Source organism: Heterocephalus glaber, unplaced genomic scaffold (genome assembly GCF_053883595.1).
Source record: "Heterocephalus glaber isolate CG9 unplaced genomic scaffold, H.glaber_assembly_v1.0 deba00001547, whole genome shotgun sequence".
Classification (NCBI taxonomy): Eukaryota; Metazoa; Chordata; class Mammalia; order Rodentia; family Bathyergidae; genus Heterocephalus; species Heterocephalus glaber.
This window is the reverse complement of record NW_028258340.1, coordinates 4,429,503-4,453,176: the sequence shown is the minus strand read 5'-3', so window position 1 is coordinate 4,453,176 and position 23,674 is coordinate 4,429,503. Positions and strand designations below refer to the sequence as shown.

Below are 23,674 nucleotides of genomic sequence, written 5' to 3'. Positions count from 1 at the left end.
GCCAGGACCACTACAGAACCCATAAAGCTAACCCAAATGGAGAAGCAGGCAGCAGGCAAGCAGAACACCAGGAGCTGCTGATTCATTTGCAATCTTTCAGAGCTCTAGCACATCAGAGTCTTGTTTCTTCCTAGGCTACACGCCAAAACCCACATGATGTCTGCAAAAGCAGGAGGAACAAGGAGCTTGGCCTGAACCTTACAGCTCACTTATCTTTGCAGATATGAATGTTATTTCTATAGCCACAATAGCTAAAAAGTGTAGCTCGATTCTAAGTACCTTAGAAGCACTAAACACCAAATTCTCAGAGGAAATCTGTGTACGTCATATCTACATTTTATAAATGAGGATTCCAAAGCATAGTTTCATTTGCCCAAGGTCACTCAACTAACGGAAGTGATGAATCCAGAATGGAAACCCAAAGTCTGAAGCCTTAGCCTTAGGCCTCACATTCTTTGTGCCCTCTTGAAGAAAAGGAATAGATCCCTTGTCTAAATTGGTGAGGTTGAATTATTATTTTTTGCTTTTGACAAATATAACAGCAAAAATGACTACCATAACCTAGAAAGAAGGAAATAGGTCAGGTAATTGGATCTAGACTCAATCCCTTAAAAGCAGAGCAGGTATTAGAAGAGAGTGCTACAGAAATCCTCTACAGCAACCATCAGTTACTGGAGATGTGAGGACTGAAAAGAGCCAGTTCACGTTTAATATTTTAGGGGCTGAAGATACAGTTCAGTGGTACAGGGCTTGCCTGCCATGCGCAAGGCCGGGAATTCCCAGCAAATGGGAAAATTTTAGTATTTCAATAAACATTAATAATACTTATTTTTCTAACTTCTTTTTAAGATTCATGGAAAATTTTATATAGAATTATCTAAATCCATCATTCTTAGATATGTCTGCCTGGTTGAGTTTGGACTAGTTTCTGTTCCATGAATAGTGTAAGGTATTTTCCCCCCTACCCTTCATATATTTGTTTTAGAATTTCATTTTCTCTTTTGCTTTTTTCTATACTTCTATGGAGAAGAAAAAGTCATTCAGCAGATATTTTGAACCTCCTACAGAAAATAATGAAATTGCCTCAGGTAAAGTAGGATCTTAGAGCTCAAGACCATAAGAGTGTGAAAGCTATCATTACTTATTAATAAAGCGAAATCACTCTAAAAACAAGCCCAAATGTGCAAATAAAAAAGCATGTCAATGAAAATCTCAAACATTTTTAAGCTAATTTTCCTCTTTCCAAACCTAACTTGGAAAACTGTTGTGCTTGTGATTCTTACCCATCAATTCACTGTAACACTGATCTTATATATTTAATAATGTATTTCAATCAGCAGAGTGGAAAATAAATTTTAAATCAATAAGATCTAGAGAAATGTGCAGCACTTTCCTCAAGACTCTTGAGGGTTTTTTCTTTAAATAATTCAACCAAGGGCATCAATCAATAGAGAATTCTAAAACATTCCCCCAAAGTCAGTTAAGCTCCTTGGCTTCTTGTAGCTGATTTTCATTCCCAAATTGCTTCTCCCTACTCAGTCACCAATTAAAAATTCCAAAAAAAGCTAAACACTGCACTTGTTTCCTCAGCCTCTTTTTCAGAAGTCTGTTCTGTGATTCTAGAAAAGGGTTTTGCACTCTTGAGCCAAGAGACAGATGTAGATGATGCTGCCACTCATTTCCCTCTTCTTGCCTTGAGAGGTATGCATGATGGCTAGAGCTGCAGCAGTTGCCTTGGGATCACAGGCAAGAAGGTGAGGACAATTTGGGAAAAATAAGGAAGACAAAGAAGAACCCTGACAAAGAAAAATAAAATGTGAGAAACCACTGACCCTGATATAAAGGTTTACTATCTAGCTATAATAATAAAAACTAGTGTGGCTGGGCCAGGGATTTAGCTCAGTGATTTTGCTGCCTGCTGCACAAGCTCAAGGACCCAAGTTCGATCCCTGGTACCAAAAAAAAAAAATAGTGTGGCACTGGCAGAGGAAAAGACACATAGATCAATGAACAGTACAGAAAACCCAGAAGACACACATCAACATGCTCAAATGAGTCTTCACAAAAGTGCAAAAGCAATGCAACAGAAGGACAACCTTTTCAACAAGTGGTGCTGGAGCAACTGGTCATCCATAGGCCAAAAAATTAACCACAACCTAAATCTCACACCTTATACAAAAATTAACTGAAAATGGATCACAGACTTAAATATACAATTTTTTTTTAAAACTGGTGGTGCATGGTTGTAATCACAGCACTTGGGAGGCTGAGGCAGGAAGATCACCACGATTTCGAGGCCAGCCTGAACTACATAGGCAGACCCTGCCTCAAAACAAACAAAGAAAAAATTTTTAAAAACAAAAACAAGAAACAATCTTTATGATCTAAGGCTAGGCAGAGAGTTCTTAGACTTAACACAAAAAAGTACAATATACAAGAGGAAAAACTCCTAAATTGGACCTCCTCAAAATTAGAAACTTTGGCTATACAAAAGACACTGTTAATAAGAAGAAAAGACAAGCTACTGACTGGGAAAAAAATATATGCAAACCACAGCATAAAGGACTAGTATCAAAAATGTAAGAATTCTCCAAAATAAACATTAAAAATACAGTCCAATTAGAAATGGGCAAAAGGTAGATGTTACACTAAGATAGATATATAGACAGCAAATAAGCACAGGATGTTCAACTCATTAATCATCAGAGAACTGCCAATTAAACCCACACACACAAAAAATCACTACACACATATCACACAGCTCAAATAAAAAATAGTCAACACTAAATACTGACCAGGGTGCACTGCTGCTGCAAATGTAACATGGTAATGTGCTCTGGAAACTAGCTTGATAGTTTTTTATAAAATCAAATGTGTAATTATCATAATACACATTATCATACCAGCAATTTTACTCTTGGGCCTTTATCCCTTTTATCACATAAAAACTTCCCTCTCTATCAATATTCAAACCAGCTTTATTCATAATACCCAAAACCTAGAAACAGCCCTGGTGTCCTTCAATAGGCAAATGGTTATAGAAACTGTGGTACATGCCTAGAATACAACTCAGCAATAAAAATGAATTAACAACTGATTTATGAAACAACTTGGATAAAGCTCCAGGGAATTATGACAAGTTGAAAAAAAATTCCAAAAGGTGCATAAATTATAATCCTCTTTTGGGGGTAGTTCCGGAGACTGAACCCAGGGCTTTCACACTGAGCTACATCCCCAGCCACCCCTCCTTTTTTTAAACTTTGAGACACGGTCTCACTAAGTTGTTAAGGTGTCCTAGGCTGGGCCTGAACTAGCAATTGTCCTGCCTCAGCCTCCTAGAGTGCTGGCATTATCTGCATGTGCCTTCACATCTCATAACATTTTTGAAGTAATGTTTTAGAAATAGAGGTCAGATTAGTGATTCCCAGGAGTTAGGGATGGTGCAGGGTAGGCAAACTGGTAGGAAGTCGATGTAGTCATAAAAGGGCTTCAAGGAGGAATCGAGGTGGTACTTTTATAAGTGATGAAATGCGTGCGCGCACACACGCACTTGTACTCATGAGTACAAATAAATGAGTACAAACAAAACTAGGAAAATCTGAATTAAGACTGGTAGATTATATCAATGTCTATGTACTGGTTCTCCTGGGCATGGTGGCACACACCTGTGATCCCAGCAGTTGGGAGGCTGAGGCAGGAGGATCACCATAAGTTCAAGGCCAGCCTGGACTATATAGCAAGACCCTATATCAAAAAAAAAAAAAAAAAAAAAAGAAACAAACAAACAAACCTGGTTGTAATATCATATCGCAATACTGTAATTTAATTGCAAGATGTTATCACTGGAAAAATTGAATGAAGGGTATACAAGACCTCTCTGCATTATTTTCTGTCTGCTTGGTTTTTGGGGGGGGGGGGTTGGTACTGGGGATTGAACTCGGGTCCTCGCGCTTGCGCAGCAGGCGTCGAAACCACTGAGCTAAATCCCCAGCCCTCTGCATTATTTTCAATGACAATCTACCTGTGAATTCACAATTAACTTCAAAAATTTCAATAACAAAATGAGGGAGTCCACTTTCCTTGGACACTAAGAGGTTCCATGAAGGTGTTTTTTTAATAAAGTACTAAGTATGAGGACAAACACAGATAAGCAATAAAAGACTAAATTCTAACAAAAATGATACGGAAATAGTCCTATACATGATAAAACATTTCTGCTGCCATCTGATACAGCAACCTATTTCAATTATCAAGGGGTAATTGAGAAGAAAGGGCACTCTTGAAGTAGGATAGAAGAAATAAATATAGGTAGAAAGGAGAAATTTTAAAACCGTACTTCAAAGGTGACTGTGACTTCAGGACTCAGTCAAAATTACATTAAGATTAAAACCATGTGATTGGCCTGGCAGACTCCTAAAATCTAACAATGTTAACCATGCCCACCCATGGGATACCAAATATATCATTAGGAAAGCAAAGAGTGTGTTCTTCAACTGGTCAGGCTGGTCACTTTGTCACAATGGATTTGCCAGGTGAAACTGAGCACCCTGGGGCCTGGGTAGAGAAAATAACAATGCTATTCAATCACTTCCTTTGCTTTGCAAACCTCTTTTCCCTTAAGAAGTTGCCTCTGCCCTTTCTACAACCAGAGAACTGAATAAACTCCCCAGGAAATGGCTGATGAAACACCTTTGCTTTCATGCTATTAGCATATCCGGAACCCACTGCCCAGAGGCTGGCCTCCTAGAGTCCTGACTGATGAATATGCATAGAAAAATCTGCTGCTTCGGAAGAAGCCAAACAGGATGCCAACAAGGAAGACAGAAATCTCCCTCAGCATGGCACACAACAGGCCACAAAGCTTTGAGTCACAACTTGAAGTGACATCTTCATGCTGCCCCCATGGCCTTGTATGAGTCATGCATCCTAAGAGCCTTACAGCTGATGTAAGCCACAAAAGCAAATGACTTTCTTTCTCCTTTATATTCAGTTGCTAAAATAACAATTTTGTTCTATAGCAGCAATGGAGTACAGCATCGAGATGCTAATTCCAGAGATTTTCACAAGCTGTGTTTATCACGATCAAGTCTTGAACCAGAGCTGCTGCAGGTAGAGTGGGACAATGGACAATCCTGTTCAGGGCCACCCTTGTGTAAGGAGGGGGGACCCACAGACCAGTCATGGTTTCTCAGTGAGCTGAGGACTGCCACAAGCCCATGTGCACAGCACAGGAAATAAGGCCGGAAATGAAGGGTCGGGACAATACAAGTCTTTAGGGTAGGCAAGATGGTGCTAAGGACTGAACATGTCCTGGAAAAGTTCCTTTGTTGGTACTAGGGGTCAGGGGCTTTGGAAACTAAACAAGGTTAGATGAGGTGGAGCCCCTGACTGCATCAGTGGCTTCCATGATGTCCCTAGAGGCCAAGCAGATGCCAGTGCCAGGTCCTTACCCTTCCCAGCCTCCAGGACAGTAAGAAATTTCTTTCAAGTTACCCAGACTCTTCACAAATACTAAAAAAAATTTAATTAAAAAATAAACAAATTACTCAAGTCTGATATTCAGTTTGAGCAACAGAAAAGAGATAATGGCGGACAGCTGTTGCTTAGATGAGCCATTAAAGCTTTATTTAGTAAAGAAAGGGCTTAGAGACAATTCTGACCGAAGGCTGGGGTCTACATGGGAAGCTGAAGAAGTATCAGGATGCTGTTGGGGAAGTAAACAGATAAATTAAGAACCAAATAAGAAAGTGCTGGGGCCTGGGATTTAGCTCAGTGGTTCCGCCCACCTGCCTTGCAAGCGCAAGGTCACTGAATTCGATCCCCAGTACCAAAAAAAAAAGAAAGTCCAAAGTACACTCAAAGGACACTGCGTATGCTGGTTTAACAGGAGCATTCATTAGGCTTGTTTTTCATCATGCAAAGAACAATATTCCAATATTGGACTCTTTTACAATAATCCTATAAACGTGTCACTTGTATAATTTTAAAAGACAAAAAAATTTAAGGAAGGAACATTAGGGTGAGGAGAGTATCCCAACTCACAGGTATTAAATCTGTGGCTGCTATGGCAGACAAAGTGTGTTGGCTCCCAACAGTCAATATTAACCCCCTTTCTCTTTCTCACCTCCAAAAGTAGATGGTGAAAAAAAATCAATGTAACTTTCCAGCACCCCTTGTGGCAAAGGTCAACCATGTGACTCAGTATTAGTGTGAGACCTGAGTGACTCCATTTTAAAATTTGGCCCCATCTTAGAGTAAGGTGGCCTGGACATAAATTCTAGTTCCAAGAAAAACCACAAGATGCACTTTGGCCACCTGCCTGTGATAATGTTCAGCAGTCCCCTAGCAACTAGCCTAGCAACAGCTAATCAGTAGCTGCCTCAATGTCCCAGATGCTCTTCTCGATGGCCTGCAACAGCTAATCAGTAGTTACCCCAATACCCCAGTATCCCAGATGTTCTTTTCGAAGACTTGAGCAGCCGTTTGCAGTTCAGCGCGCAAGGCCCAACCAATTAGGTTTAAACTTTCAAAACTTGCTAAATGCTAGCCAATTGTGTGATTTGCGTGTGATTTGGAACCCCGCGCCTTTTTGAAACCCCACGCCTTGCTGTAACCTCTATAAAAACCCCTGTTTTAGAGTCCGGGCTCTCAATCCTGACCCGCTGCGTCGGTGTCAGATGAGAGTCCCTGCTCGAGCTTGAATAAACGACCCCCGTGTGTTTGCATCGGAATCGGCTCCTTGGTGGTCTTTGGGGACCTCGAGATCTGGGCACAACATTACCATATAAAGTAGGAGAGGGAACCTATTGGAGATTACTAGGAAACATTTTGGTTTCCTATGTAAGAACTATTTCCTCTTGCTCTCTTTCTGCCTATTCTAACATGGTGGTGAGTAGTTGTGATGACTGAAACTGAGGCAACTACTTTGCAGCCATGAGGTCACAAGCCTTAAAAAAGGACTCAGGCTCTTTTCATCTATTTTCCACCTTCAGAATATTGGCTTTTCTCTTGGGTATACACCTAGGATTGCTGTAGCATAGAGCAATAACTCCTTGTTTAACCAGCTGACAAACTGCCAGACTGTTTTCCACAGCCGAAGTACCACTTACCATGCCCAGCAGCAATGTACGAGGATTCTAATTTCTCTATAGCCTTGTCAACACATGGTATTTTGTCTTTTGTTTTACCATCATAATGGGTATGAAATTTGCATGTCTCTAATGAGTAAAGATGTTAAGAATCTTTTAATGCTATTTACACATTTATAAATAACAATTTACTTATACTTTCTTTGCAGAAATGTCTATTCAGACACTTTGCACTTTTTTTTGTGGTACCAGCGATTGAACTCAGGACCCTTGCACTTGCGAGGCAGGCATAATGCCACTGAGCTAAATCCCTGGTCCCCTTTCCCCTTTTTTTTTTTTTTGTACCAGAGATTGAACTTGGGACCTTGCGCTTGTGCGGCAGATGCCCGAACCACAGAGCTAAATCCCCGGCCCCCTTTGCCCATTTTTAATTGGATTATTTTCCTTTTACAGTTAAGTTTGGAGAGTTTTTTCTATATTCCTGATCTAAATCTTTTATCAGATATATGCTTTGCAAATATTTTTCCCCACCTATGGGCTGCCTCCATTTTTGCGTTTTGATGATGCGTTTTGGAGTGTAACTTTTGTGATTTATTGCAGCATTATTTGAAATAGCGAAAGACTGGAAATAATATAACTATACATCAAAATGGGATGGGTCAAATAAACAACTGTAAGTCTATACAACAGAGTAGCCCCATAGCTATGAAAGGAAATGGGAAATAGCTGTACAGTATATACTATTATGAAGTGAATTCCAAGATCTACTGTTCAAATGAAAATAGCATACCATTTATTTAATAAAGGAAAACATGTAAATACATTTAATAATTTGTTATTTCAAAAACCAAAAAGAGGAGGGCAAAGGAAGGAGAATGCATAGCTAAATAAATGGGGGGGTCTGTCATAGAGAGAGGGAGGCAACAAGGCTGCAGAGACAGGGACAAAAGCTAGCCCTCTCTGTAAGTATCGTATCTTACTTTACAGATTTGACTTTGAAAGCATATGAATGTTTTACATTATAATAAAGGAAAAAAAAAAAGTACACACATTCCTACAATCTCTGCAATTAGGGAGGCCAAGACAAAAGGATCACCAAGTTCAAGGCCAGCCAGAGCAACTTAGTGAGACCCTCTCTCAAAATTAAAACACTGAAAAAGGCTGATAGGGTGCCCCTGCGTTCATCCCCAGTACAGAAGGGAACAACAACAAAAAAACCTTCAGAATAAAAAATACAATGAAATAGGGTCCAGGGATTTAGCTCAGTGGTGCCACCGTCTGCCTGCCTGCCAAGCAGAAGGTCCAGAGTTCAATTTCCGGTACCAAAAAAAAAAAAAAAAAAAAAAAAAAAAAACAATGAAATAAAGTAGGTATGGTGGCACATGCCTATAATCCCAGCACTTGGGGGGCCAAGGCAGGAGGCCAGCCCAGATTACATAGTGAATTCAAGAGCAGCCTGATCTACATAGTGAAACCCTGCCTCCCAAAAAAACAAACAAAAAAAGTACACTGAACTTGAATATCAAGTTGGTGACTTAACTATACTCCTAATAATCATTTAAATGAAATTAAAACCCAGAAATTTGATAGTACATTCCTACTGGGATATAACCACAAAACAGAACTACAAAGAATCTTAAACTATGTTTTAAAACTCTAATTGATAATGTCATTAGTAATCAAAAAACTATTGTTTTAATCCGGATATATATTTTTATTTATGGTAAAATAAAAAACAAGTATGCTAACATCTTTGTGAATCAACATTTTCTATATAAGTAAAAGATAAATATAAAATCAAAAAAGTTAAACAGAAGTTGTATAATCATTAATTTGCATTGGAAATATCAGCTTGAATTCATGTTGTATTTTATCTTTTAAAATATATACTTTTTTTTTTTTGGTACTGGGGATCGAACTCAGGTCCTTGCGCTTGCGAGGCAAGCGACGGAACCACTGGGCTAAATCCCCGGCCCAAAAATATATACATATTTTATAATCTTGTTTTAAGAGAATGAAAATTCAAGCCACAGACTGGGAGAAAATGTTTGCAGCCCACATATCCAACAATGGACTTGTTTCCAGAATATATTATTTAAAACTCTCAAATTCAGCAGTAAAGAAACAACTCAATTAAAAATGAGTAAAAGGGCTGGGGATTCAGCTCAGTGGCACCGAGCCTGCCTTGAAAGCTCAAGGTCCTGAGTTCGATCCAAGGCACCAAAAAAAAAAAGAAAAAAAAGTAAAAGACATGAAACAGACATTTTACCAAAGGAAATACACAAATTGCAAAGAAGCCCATAAAAAGGTGCTGAACATCACAGCCATTAGGGAAATAAAAATTAAAATCAAGACACACTATACATTTATTAAAACAGCTAAAATCCAAAACGTTGCCAATTCCAATTCTCCCAAGAATTCAGAATAACAAGAACTCTCACTCATTGCTGGTAGGAATCCAAAATGGAAGACAGTTGGGTAATTTCTTATAAAGTTAAACACATATCTACCATATGGCCAGTTCAGAATTTATGGTGAAAGTCAATTGTCCTGCCATTCATAGAAAAGCAGTGACTGTTTCACTGCAGTTTTCAACTTCTTATGTGGGTAAGCAAACCTCTCTTTGTTTAACAAGTATTAAGAAGGCCAGACACCTCATTTCAGCTGAAAATGAAATCTATGTGTGTTTATCTCAAGTCTGACTCAGAAGATAAATTTTAAAGGAGATAAATTTTCTTTTTCATTTTAAAAAATACTCATTTATATATGTCTCTGAGGAAATCAAGACAATTTTAGAACTGCCTATATTTGAACCTGATCACATCAGTTAGTAAAAAAAGATTTCTCAACCACTATATAGAACTGTTTCATAGTTTGTACTTTTATTCATAATGCTTTGTTGAATGGTTTTAGTAACTTTATACTATTTAACATTGTCACCATATTTTCGCTTTATAAATAGCTTAACTAAAATAAATCTACCACCTTTATTTAAATTACATCAACTGAACCTACTTTCTGAAAAAGTAATCCTACCTTGGATTAAAACAAACATAATAATCTTAGATTGTTTACCAAAGACAGACTATGCTGATTTATCATTATTTTTTAAATGGATGAAAAAGAAAGAAGGGTAAGCTAAGTTTAACTACAAGTTTTTGTTTGTTTATTTATTAAAAATCTGGCTGGGGGGGTATGCCTATAATCCTAGCACTAGGGAGGCTGAGGCAGGAGGATTGCCATGAGTTCAAGGCCAGCCTAAACTACATAGCAAGACCTTGGGGGGGGGGACGACAGGGACCGAGAGGACACAAAAAGCAGGAACAACAACAAAAAGCAAATCTGGCTAATACCCAGCTGTACCTTGCCTGTAATTTCAGCTACTTGGGAAACTAGACAGGAGGACAGCAAGTTTGAGGCCAGCCTGGGAAAAGAAAAAAAAATTTTTTTAAAGGGCCAAGGATGAAGGTCAGTGCTAGAAAGCCCATGAATTCAATCCCTAGTACCAAAAATAAAACAAGCAAAAACATTTGGCTAAAAGTCGTTTTTTGTTTTAAATAAGAGAAATTAAATGGCTCATATCATTTACTTCACCATAATATCATTCCTCACTAGCAACCCTATAATATAAAATGAAAAGACGTTTTAAGACCTACTTCAATAAGATAAAAAGGGGGAAAAAATCAAGTAAAAAATTCAAGCTGGGTATGGTGGTGCAGGCCTATAATCTCAGCACTCAGGATTCTGAGGCAGGAGGATTGCCATGAGTTCTAGGCCAGCCTAAACTACATAGGGAAATCCAGTCTTAAAAAGCAAATCAATAACAGTCCCACTAAAACCTATCATTCCCCACTCAAAAAAGACAATGACTGCTATTATATCTACAACTTGCTGATCATGCCAATGTACCATCATGAGCTGTAGATATAATTTTTATGTACAAGTTCCTTGAGATCTGAAAATCATTTCAAAAATTTTTCCAGGGTAAAAAAGACTGAGGTTTAGAGTGATGGAAATGTCTTTAGGACTAGCTTCTGGTGCTGCTTGTACAATGCCAAATATATTAAGTGCCACTAAATTGCATACTGCTGAACTGTAATATTAATAAGATGGAGAAAGGTTGGTTAGGCTCTGTCTAGGCTCCCTGGGAGGATTGAGACTAACTAGATCTTGCTCTGAAAAAAACTGAAGATCTGAATTCAAAACACTGAGGCAAGAAATGTTGGCAGTGGCTCTAAGGAGTGTTTTTCTAACACTGACTGCAACCACAGGATCAGCAATGTTTTCCTCAGCCCGAGTCACACACAGATACACAAGCGCAGTGCATAGGAAGGAAGCAGAAGTTTATGAAACAACACCTATCTCCCTTCCCACACCTAACACTCTCTGGATTTTTAATTCTATTCTCCATTCTTTTTCTTTCTACCTTTTCTCCCCCATTTTTTTTCAATGCCAGTCATGACATATTAAATTCCTGTTTTATTTTACTGCGTGAATTCAAATAATTTTCTTTCTTTTTTAATTTTTTTGTTACCGGGGATCAAAGTTGGGTCCTTGCACTTGCGCAGCAGGCAGCGAAACCACTGAGCTAAATCCCCGGCCCCATAATTTTCTTTCTTCTTAAAGCACTTGCTTCATTATAAATCAGTGGTGGAGGCTGAGGTGCAGCTGAGTGGTAGATGGCTTGCCTAGCATGCAGGAGGCCCTGGATTTCGTGAAGGTGAGGTAGGTTTGTAAACAGCAGGACGGGGTTGAAGATGTAGCTCAGTGGGAAAGCACAGGCACAAGGCCCTGGGTTCCATCTCCAACACCACAAAAAAAGGGAAAAATTTAAAAAGCAGAAGAAGAGTGAGCTGCTCCTTGCTCATTAGAGGTATTCAGGATCAACTATTAGACCATCTGTCCAAAATGCTGTAGAAGCCAAACATGGTGGAGCACACCTGTGATCCCAGCACTCAGGGGGGCAGGATCACAGGGAGTTCGAGGCCACCCTAGGCTACACAGTGAGTTCAAGGCAAACAAACCTGAACTACACAGTGAGAGCCTGTCTCAAAAAAAAAAAAACAAAAAAAAACTGCTGTACAAAGAGTTTTCAGCTTTGGCTGGAAAGGCCCCTTTTAACTTTAATACTCATTTTGACAATATGCCTGCAATTCCCTTAACTCAGTACTAACCCAATAGTAAACTTAGAAAAAGAGGAGCCACGCATGGTGGCAGATACCTGCCTGTAATCCCAGTACTCTAGGAGACTGAGGCTGGAGATGCCAAAATCAAGCCCAGTCCAGGCAACTTAGTGACTTAGTAAGAACTTGTCACAAAATAAAAAATAAAAAAGGGCTGGGTTCTGTCCACAAAACAAAACAAACTGCAAAACAAAACAAACAAATACAGAATTTGGGGGGCCAGGGATTTAGCTCAGTGATTTCACCGCCTGCTGCACAAGCGCAAGGACACGAGTTCGATCCCCGGTACCAAAAAAAAAAAAAATACGGAATTTGGTTATGATCTTTCCCTAAGGCTTTTTTTTTTTTTTGGTATGGGGGAGGGTCGAACTCGGGACCTTGCACTTTCGAGGCAGGCAGCCGATACCTAAGGCTTTTAATTAATTCTCATCAAAATAATTTTAATGTCATCAGTGATACAAAATATCCCTATTTCAGAAAGCACAATACTTCTTGCATTTCAAAGATAGAAGTAGAGGTTGCATATCATCTAGCTGTGGCCAGAAATCAATCTATTGCTCATGACTGACTACTAGCAGCTAAGTCAAGGAAACAAGTTCCTTTTTCATTTCTGTAAATAAAAGTTATCTCATGTTAGGATTTTAAGTAATTATGTTATCTACACAAAGCCAAGGTTTTTCACTCCATAATGCAATTCAGCAAACTGGAGGCCAGGGGATTAAAAGTACAAATATAGCTTTACTGTCTTTCTGACCATTCTAAGTCAGAGAGCATTCAATCTTTTAAGTACAAGTTTTTTAAAATTATATTAATTTTTTCACAACACATAGCACATTTAGTATCAAGGCAAGTACAATAATTTTTAAAATGCAGCTATCTGATTCTGGTACATTCTAGGGTACACAATATTTAGACTTTTTTTTTGGTACTGGGGATGGAACTCAGGACCTTGTGCTTGCAAGGCAGGCATGGTGCCACTGAGCTAAATCCCCGGCCAGGGTACACAATAAATAAATACTGATTTATTGAATGACACCCCAAGATAGCTAATAAGTATAGCATCATTCTCCAGTTCACATGCACTTGCATTGGTCTCAGGCACAAAGTAAATAAACATTAAATAAATCATTGTTTTAAACACAAAGACAAAGCTGGCTCTGCAGGAAAATTTTAAAAAACAGCCTCTTCCAGAAATAATGGTCCTCAATCAACAGAATATTCATACAGTAAAAAGATACAACTAGACCTCTACCTGTTTTCATACACATACACAAAAAGATTGTAGATATAAATGTGAGAGGTAAAAGCTAGAACTTTCTAGAAGATAACATGGGAAATATCTTCATGACCTAGGTGATAATATTTCTAAAAGAGGAGACAAAATACAGTAACCTAATAAAGAAAGTATGTGTCAGAAACACCTTAAGGAGCTGGGGATGTAGCTCATCGGTGGAGCACTAAGAAACAGGCCTGCAAGCCTGTAGAAAATTAGGCAACATGAAACAGACTATTCAGAAGACGAGGAAGTATGTAACACATCTCAACTTCATTAGGAATCAAGGAAGTCAGAAGACTTGTACTATACTCACTGACCAAAATACCTAATTTAAAACACTGACATTAAATTTTAGAAAGAAAAATGATAAATTATATAAATCAAATGCTGGTGGGAATTTAAATTAGTAAAATCATTTTGCCTACTAAAGCTGAACATATGAACACCTTATGATCTACCAATTATATCAAAAGACTTAAACAAGAAAAGTCACAGCAAAACTATTTGTAAGAAGCCCAAACAAGCCAGTTATGGATGATACTGTATTCACACAATGAAATACTACAGAGTAGTGATGGCAAACCTTTTAGAACTTTCCATGACAACAGCCAGCTGCAGCATGCATGCCATAGGTTCACCACCACTACCAGAGCAATGAAAATTTACAAAATACATACCTCTACAGACAGCCACATGAACAAATCTCACAAACATAATGTTGAACTAAAAGAACCAGTCCCAGGTTGGGCGTGGTGGTACAAATTTGTAATCCCAACTCAGGAGCCTGAAGCAGGAGGACTGCTTTGAGTTCAAGACCAGCCTGGGTTACATACTGAGTTCAAGAACAGCCGAAATTACGTAGTGAGGCCATGTCTCAAGGATAAAATAAAATAAAATAAAATAACCAGTCACAAAAGAACACCAGACATTTCCATGGATAAAAAGTTCAAAAGCAAGCAAAATTTAATTATAGTGATAGAAACCAGGGCAGTGGTTACATTTGGAGAGCAAGGAAAGGGCAGGCAGTAAACAGGGTCATAGTTGGCACATAAAATACAAGATGCTAGTTAAATTTCAATTTCAGATAAACAAATGATACTTTAGTATAAATACGTCCCGTGAAGTACTCAGGACACATATGTTTACTTGCTAAATCAGGCAACCTTGGTTAAGAAAGGAGGGTGCTTTTGGAGTAGTGAATATTTTTGTTTGTTTTATTTTGTTTCTACAGCACTGGGGATGGAACCCAGCACCTTGCACATGCTAGGCAAGTGCTGTACCAGGAAACTACATCCCCAGCAACATTGTATTTCTTGATGTTCACTTCATGATCGTCCCATTGTACACTTTTGGGTATATGTGTTATTCTTCACAATTAAAAAAGTGTTAAAAAAAAAAAAAAGCCAAAGTACACTCAGTGCGATGTTGACGATTTTAAAATTATCTCTTCCAAGCCCTTGTTCCTTCCCACCCTTAATCACTGCATGTGAGAGCTGTGATACATCTGCAGGTGGTGGGCATGGGTATTGAGCCGAACACTGTAGACTCCACCTTCACTTTTATCAAAATTACTTTTACACAGCATGCTTCTTTACTTCTGGAATATTCTTTCATGCCCTGCCTCTCAGGAGGCTTTCTAACTGGGGTGACGTCCTTAGTCTTACCAAAGCCAATGCTGTGGCTGCCAAGATATGCATAATCCAGTTTCCAAAATTGAACTGAACAATCTATGTGTGGGGTCAAAAGGAACAAAAAAATCTAGTACTTTAGGGCCAGCAACAGAGACAGATGCTGTTCAAAATTCATTGTTAATCTGCTGTCTGCTTTCTCAACTCCTCAGAGGTTTTGAGTGGCTTCATCTAATTCTCTCCAATCAATGTATCACTTACCTTCTCCTGCAGATACAACTGGCAAAGCCAAGACAAAAGCCTGAATAATTTTCCTGCTGTTGTTTAAATAAGGTGCTATTAGTGTGGCCTGATGGCACACACCTGTAATCCCAGCACTCTGGGAGGCTGAGGCACGAAGATTACAAATTCTATTCCAGCTGTGGGCAAATTGGCCAATTAAAAATGAAATAAAATAAAAATAAAATAAAAAGGGCTGGGGATGTAGCTCAGCCCAGTACCACTAAATAAACAAATAAATAAGGTGCTATTTATTGCCAAAAATTCTATAACAGTCAGGGTTTTTGTGTTTTCTGCTATCATCTGACCCTCCAAGTTTGGATCTCTCTCTACAGATTAGGACTAATTTTTTTTTTTTTTTTTTTTGTTTTGGTACCAGGGATCGAACTCGGGTCCTTGCGCTTGCGCAGCAGGCGACGAAACCACTTGAGCCAAATCCCCGGCCTAGGACTAATTTCTATAGGCTGCTGGAACCCTTACCTATCTGCCACTTACCGCCCTTAACTGCAACATATTTCTCCAATTAATAACTGAAAACTACATTTATCTATTTCACTTAAGAGAATAACCATTAAGTTCCTGGGCTGCAGACAGGTTATCTGGTAAAAAAAAACCAGCTTCACCTCTAACACTGTGTCTGTTTCCTCGTAAAGTGAAAACAAAATATAGTATCTATACCAAACACACAGAAGAACCAGCTGCAGTCTCCATTGGGCTAGAGAAGGGGTGGGGAGGGGAGGATCCCGAGGTGGCCACGCCCCAAAACTGCCTGAACCCCAAACTCAGGTCTGGACTGCTTACTTTAGGCACCCTGGCTACTCACATTGCGGTTGAAGCTATAGCCCGGCAGCAGCGGCAGGACCATGGCTCTCAGCGTCTGAGGGTCGAGGACTCACCAGGAGACCTGTGGGCCGGATGCGGGCTTCCGGGCCGCTTTGTTGAGCCCCCGGGGGTTACCTAGAGACAGGGGGCGGTGTCACCGAGGGAGAGGGTAGGGCGGGGTGGGGGCGGGTGGGGGCGGGGCGCGGAACCTTCTGGGCGCCCCCTCCCTCCCCCCCTCCCATCCCCCACCCGGCTGGGACAAAGGAGCGACTGCCGCGCCGCTCCTCGCCCCCACCTCTGACATTGCGCTCTGCTCCCAGTCCCAATCACTCCTTCCTCTATTTCTATTGAGTCCCCATTATTTCTTGGGTAGTTAGGGGGAAAGGTTGCGCACATGTAATCCCAGCACTCTGGGAGGCTAAGGCAGAGAAAGATGGCTGAATTTGAGCCTGGTCTGGGCGATTTAGTGAAACCCTGTCTCAAAAGAAAAAAATATAAAAAGGCAATGATGTAGGGCCGGGGATTTAGCTCAGTGGCATCAAGCCTGCCTGGCAAGTGCAAGGTCCTGAGTTCGATCCCGAGTACAAGAAAAAAAAAAAAAGGCAATGATGTAGCTCAGTGCGAAGGCACTGGTTAACTCCCTAGAAATTAATTAATTAATTAGAAAAATAGACTTGGCCTTGCCTTCAGATCCATCGTTTTTGTAATTTATATTGTAACTGTTAGTCTTCTGCTTCAAGAAGATGACCCTCCCAGCTGCCTTCCAGCAGTCAAACGCTTTAGTTTGGTTCGAAGAGTCCTTGTCGAGTGGGCACCTACCCGGACTAATACAATACCATCCATCGCTGACCCGTCCTCTTCTCCAGCTGAGAAACCTTGGGCGGGTTCCAAACCAGGCTCTATTTTTGCAGATGATACTGTCTTCTAAAAGTTAGATATTCAGGGGCCTGAGGGACAAGGAGGAGGGGGGTCCAAAATAGCATGCTTATATTAAGGAACAAAGACTTCAATACATCATTTGTTAGGTCTCAGACCTGAAGTGATCCCACACAGCACAATGACATTTCAAGTTTACACGCTGTGCACCTTCCTTGTGATACCTGGGCCCTCTAGTTTCAGAACAAGGCATACAGTATCAGTGCCATGGCCTACAGTTCAATATCAGGAAAGGAATTGTTCTTTGAAGACCTTCAGCTTTGAGCCAGAACCTGGTTTAAATTAAGAACTGGTAAATTTCTTCCGTGTAAGTTTCTTACATGATTAAAGCTCCTGAGAAAACACTTGACCATCTAAAACCAATGGGAAGACATTTTGCAATTCCAAAGTAACTTTTAAGCAAATATTGGCAAGTATAATTTCCTTAGTTCCCTGAACCTCAGGAGCAACTCTTATGTACACAAAAATGTACGCAAACTGGCATTCCATGCAGATTTCTTTGTGGTACTGCCCATTTCCAGCTTCTACCTATACTCCTGCATGGCTGTATCAAAGACACAATGAACCAGCCTGGCATGGTAGCACTCGCCTGTAATTCCAGCACTTGGGAGGCTGAGGTTCCAGACCGGCCTGAACTACCTCTTGTCATTGAGCACTTGGTTCTGAAGCAGAGGACTGTTGCCACTTCTGGGAAATGAAACCTTCACCTTTTCCTGCCCCTCCTCCATCCGTATTGTGTCCATTTTAACTGCATTTTTCTTTGTCTTACACTTTGTTTACTTGACTTTTCTTTAAATGCCTGCAAATTTCTCCAGGACAGAGATTCTATCTCCTTTTTTATGCACTAACAAAATCCATTACTGTTTTCTGTGTTTTTACACTTCAAGTTTCTGCTTCCTGTTCTCAGTTTCTGTGTTGAGGATTGAACCCAGGGCAGAGACTCTACCCAATCTCCTACTACCTGCTTTTTTTCACCAGGATATTGTTTTTGAGATGTCTAAATGTTAACATATGTAGATAAGAGGTCATTTTAAATGATTATAACAAATTGCTTCTCCATCTGCTGTCATCTATTGCTGATTAGAGGTTGTTTCCAGCTTTTCACTAGTTATCAACAATGCGGCAGTGAATGACCTAATATTCCTTTGGAGATTATCTAAGGCACATACCTGTAAGCGGAATTGAGGAAGGACAGAAGGAATGATAGGTAGAAAGGAGACCAGAAAAATCTTGATTTTAAAACTATACTTTTAAGACAAATTGCAGCTTCAGAAACAAAAATTACTCAGGCCTTTTTTCCCTTCCAAGAGACGCACTCAGTGGCAATACACCAGTATAATCGGGGCTTTAGGCTGGTGCCTTTCACCTGTAAATTGCACTCCCTGCTACCAACCCCCATCCTCAAGAAAGCAAGCAGTCTAACTCAGCTTCAAACACATGGAAATAGTCTGCATTTTAATATAGCCCACCAGATGGTTGGCCTGGCAGACAGTAGTATACACATCCTGAAATCTTGAAGACCCCCAAGATTACATAAATATATTCAGCTCTCTCATTCTCTCCATGGTTTTTTCCATTGTAGAGTTAAGTTGCAGGCACTCTGGCTCTTGACTCCTAAATACTTCAGTGCTATTTCCTAAGAATAAAGGCATTCTCTTATATAACTGAAGTGCTATGGTCAAAATAAGAAATTAGCATACATTATTTTCTAATCTAACATTCAGATTTTATCAGTTGTTCCAATAATGTCCTTTATAGCAAATACTTTTTCTCCAGAATCTGATCCAGTGTCACACAAAGCAGTTAGTTGTTGCATCTCTTCTCCTTTAACCTTGAATAATTCTTTCATCTTCCTTTCCTCCCCCCCCCCATCCCTCCCACTGGGCAGAGCAAAGCCAGGGGAGGCTCCATCACTGAGCTACATTGCCATCCAGCTCCTCCCCCTTTTTGAGACTGGGTCTCAATAAATTGCCCAGGCAGGAACTCAAACTTGCAATCCTCATGCCTCAGCCTCCCTAAATGCTGGGATTATCGAACCCAGTCTGGATTTGTTGTCTTTAATTCTAGCTTTACTGCGACATGACAAAAGAGAACCTTTTGTAATCCTTCTATGGTATAGAATTTACTGATGTTTCTTTGTGATCTCATATTTGATCAAAAAAAATTTAATCCTCCATTAGCAGTGAAGGTACATTCAGTATTAGACTGTGAAGTCCAGCCACTGTAGTTCAATGAGATCTATTATGTTGTTGAGATTTTCTGTATCCTTAGATGGTGGTTTTCATGAATAAATTTTCATAATTATTATACCTACATTACGAAATGAGCTTTTAATTTTATACTATCCTTTTTGTCACAATTGGTTATTTGTTGGTCTAAATTTACTTTGTCTGATATCAAGATCACAATCCTCACTTATTTTCAATTTGCCTGGAACATCTTTATTTTTAGCCTGTCCGCATTACTTTTAGAAGTATCTCTTATATACCACATATATATAGTTGGCTCTTGCTTCACCATACTTAAGATATTTTCTTTCAGTAATTAGTTAAACCCCCTTCACCTTTACTGACAAGATGGATACTTTTGGTCCCACCTCTATATATTAAATTGTAGTCATTTCTGTATTACATATATTACTGTTTCTCTTTCTTCATGATGTGTCTTCTTTGCTATTATAATTTATAAATTTCTTTGAATATTTAGGGAGGATTGTACCTTTGTCCTGTTTACCTTTCTACTTACACAACTTTTTTGATAGGGTATGAATATCCTCAATTTTACTAAACAATATTAAATTCCCTTTAAAAAGATCATAGCTGATATATTGAAATCTTAATTTCAGTAAGTATATTTCTATTTCTAGAAATTTCATCTGTTCCTTTTAAATTTATGTTTTTCTTTTAAATACGATCTTGTTCTTTACTTCTAATTTCCTTTGCTTATCTCTCTCACTTGTTCTTTTGTTTGTTGGTGCTGAAGATCAAACCCAAGGCCTTATGCATTCTAGGCATGGGTTCTACTATACTACTGAGCTATACTGGCTTATTTTAGATCTTTAATCATTTTAAACATAACAACATTACTTTCATATCCATGGGAGACAGGTTGCAGGGCCTTCTGTGAATACCAGATGCTCAAGTCCATTCTATAAAATGGCCTAGTATTTACATATCCCCTACCCACATCCTCTTCCCCTTCTGATTCCATGCAGAATGTGGTCTAATATGCAGTAGCTCAAGTGCATTAACCACTGCTTAGTCACAGCCACACTCTACACACACAAGGTCTCTACCTTTCAGAGTGAGAATATTTTCCAAACAAAAATAGCAATTCTAGGGCTAGGGATTTAGCTCAGTGGTTCCGCTGCCTGCCTCACAAGCGCGAGGTCACAAGTTCGATCCCAGTACCAAAAAAAAAAAAAAAGCAATTCCAGTAAGAATGATTTTAAGGGCCATAGAAGAAAATATCTTAGGGCTGCCTGAAAACCCAAGGATCTAATGATGCCATATACATACATCACCCTGTATGTTCACACCTACAGCCTCCTTCCAGCACAGTAGCATCTCCACATTTGTACTTCATTGGATACTGCCCACATACTGTCTGCTCTCCCATATGTAATGTACACTGAGTCTTAGACTCATTGATCCAGTACTTCTTCTTTAAACTAATATGTACTGAGCATCATTCTAATGTGCCAGGACCTTTACAAACACCACAATAAATCTGTGACTAGGATAGATTAACACCTCACAAACTGCCCCATGCTGGAAATGAGACCCAGGCCCATGCCCATGCTAGGTAAGCACCCTTACCAGATACAGTGACACTTCTAAACACCCAGATGCAAGAGTCTCAATTTTTTGTAAATGGGAACTTGCAGTTGCTTTCTTTTCCTTCCATGACACATAGCTTCCCTTTCTGCCTCTCATGATACATGAACCACGAAGACAAACCATATATATGCTTTAAAATAAATGTAAATTTTCTCTGATAATTGCAAGACACTTCCTGAAAAAACTGAAAACATCTTGGGGCGTGTCAAGACCAGCTCTGTTATTGATGTTCAAATAGTCTATGTTCCACACCCATGGATGAAGAAAGCCCAGGGAAAGCCAACAGGGCTAACACTTCTGAGCAAGCTCCAACTGGCCTAGGAACAAGGCTATATTTGCCCCGTTGGAGAATTTCTTTTGAGGAATGAGGTCATCCTGCAATCTGGAGCCTTTCAGCAAGATGCAAGAGTGCTGGGCAACAGGAAACAATGCCTTTGACTGCATTTCTGTGCAACTCCCCTTTTCTCCTCTAGTAAAACCTTGCCCATCAGTTCCCCCTTGACTTGATATTCCCATAAATATCAGTCCCATTCTTTTCAGCTGCTGAAAGCTAACTCTTGTTCACTATTTTGTGTTCCTGAGCTTTTAAAGAACCAGCATTTCTTCACACTCTTCCAAACAATAGGAGACATCCAAACCAAAGACATCATAAGGAAACTACAGATCAATATTTCTTATCAATAAAGAAACAAACCCTCAATAAAATATGAGCAAACCAAATGCAGCAACATATAAAAAGTATTACACACAGAGACTAAGAAGGATTTATTTCAAAACTACAAAGTCGGTTGAGCATCTGAAAAGCAATTCATGTAATATACCATATTAATAAAGGACCCAAACCACATGGTCATCTCAGTACATGCAAAAGAAAAATTTTGTTTATAAAATCCAACATTATTTCTCTATAAAAACATTCAGCAGCTACTTCAAAGGCTGGGGCAGGAGGATTGCAAGTTCAATGCCAGTGTGGACAACTTAGCAAGACCCTGTCTCAGAATAAAATGTTTTAAAGCTAGGGTTATACTTCAGTGGTGGAGCACTTGCCTAGCATGTTGGAAGCCGGCTCACAGGAGCCACCTCTGCCATGGACTCAGGCAGCTGTCTCACCAGAGTCCCCGAACCCTCACTTCCCTTTTCACCCACTGCCAACAACGAGGTAGAAGCTACAGACAACAAGGCAGACCAAGAGGAACAGGGGTGGGGAGGAAGAAGATGATCGTAAGGAATAGGATGGAGATGAAGATGAGGAGGCAGAGGCAGCTATGGACAAGCGGGCAGATGAGCACGATGAGGATGACTAGACAGCAAAAAAGGAAAAATTAAACTAAAAAAAGGCCACTGTGATGTGGGGGCTGTCAGGTAAAAGTGCCGAAGACCAAGACCAGACCAGGCCACAACAAGCCTTTATTAGGGGAATAGATCTGCCAGGCTGTCTCTGAACAAAGGAGAGACAAAAGCAATATGGCCAGGGCAGGGAGAGTCTTTTATAGAGACTGGGGTGGGGCTTGTAGGGAGTGAGGTGGGGTTGAGTGAGGTAGTGACTAGGGAATGGAGGAGCCGGTGATGTCACTAGGTGGTAGGAGGTGAGCGAGTATTAGGTTACTTTCTAGGCGGGAACAGGGGCATGCTGGGAAGAAGGGTTTATTCTTTGGTGGGAGCAACCATCTTGGCATGACATCACACAGGGGAGGGGGCAAGGCACCATAGGAAGAGGGCAGCTACTATACATAATAGCTGCTGAGGTGGTGGGAGATCTATCATTGGCTTTTTTTTTTTTTTTTTTTAGACAGGGTCTCGCTTTGTATTTCAGGCTGACACTGACCCTGAACTCACTATGTAGCCCAGGCTGGCCTCGAACTCATGCTGATCCTCCTGCCTCAGCCTCCTGAGTGCTGGGATTACAGGTGTGCGCCACTATGCCCGGCTGCGCTTTTTTTCTTAAAAGTACTTTAAAAAGGAAATTTTTGTTTGTATTTTTTATTTACATTTTATATTTTGGGGCACATTGTTAGGGGTCAGCCGTTTTTTGTTTTTTTTTTTTTTTAGGGGGGTACTGGGGATCGAACTCAGGACCTTGAGCTTTCCAGGCAGGCAGCAGAACCACTGAGCTAAATCCCTGGCCCTGGACAGTCATTTTTGATGATTGCGGACATCCAAACCAGCCTTCAAAGCCGTCTCTGTCCTACTTCTGACTTTTCATGTAGTGTGACCATGTTCATTATAATCTCAAAGCAGAAAAAAACCTTGTAAAAAAATCAAGCAAAAACAACAACAATAAAACAATCTTATTCCGAGCATTCTAGGAACTTTTTTTGTGTATGTACTTAGCTGTACTATAAGTAGTTGGTTTGAATGAGATGATTAAAAAGGCCAAAGATAAAAGGTTTCTTCTTTTTCCTTTTCCTGTCTATGAAGCTGCTGTTGGTTTATTTATTTATTTTGGCCTGTTTCATGTATGTGTGAAACAATGCTGTCCAACAATAAATCGGAATTTTATTTATTTTAAAAAAAAAGACTACCACCAAAACACAAAAACAAAACAGGAACAAAAAACTTCCTTTACTCAATATCCAATAATAAACCATAACTAACATCATGGTTAATAGTGAAATGGTGGATG

At 39.7% G+C, this 23,674-nt stretch overlaps 1 protein-coding gene across 5 annotated transcripts in view; it reads right to left on the bottom strand.

The window, feature by feature from the left end:
- The window catches only part of Efhc2 (EF-hand domain containing 2), a 261,879-nt gene that overhangs the window by 183,025 nt on the left and 55,180 nt on the right, over positions 1-23,674 (bottom strand). For 4 of the 5 annotated variants that reach the window (XM_087189834.1, XM_087189833.1, XM_087189837.1 and 1 more), the window contains exons 3-4: positions 17,096-17,223; positions 16,278-16,411 (exon numbers count right to left, since the gene is read on the bottom strand). In XM_087189834.1, coding sequence (XP_087045960.1) covers positions 16,278-16,319 — 42 coding nt within the window. In that variant the 5' untranslated portion in view covers positions 16,320-16,411; positions 17,096-17,223. Of the gene's footprint in view, positions 1-14,224; positions 16,243-16,277; positions 16,412-17,095; positions 17,224-23,674 lie in introns of those variants that run through there. The other variant, XM_087189835.1, reaches the window with a different exon arrangement.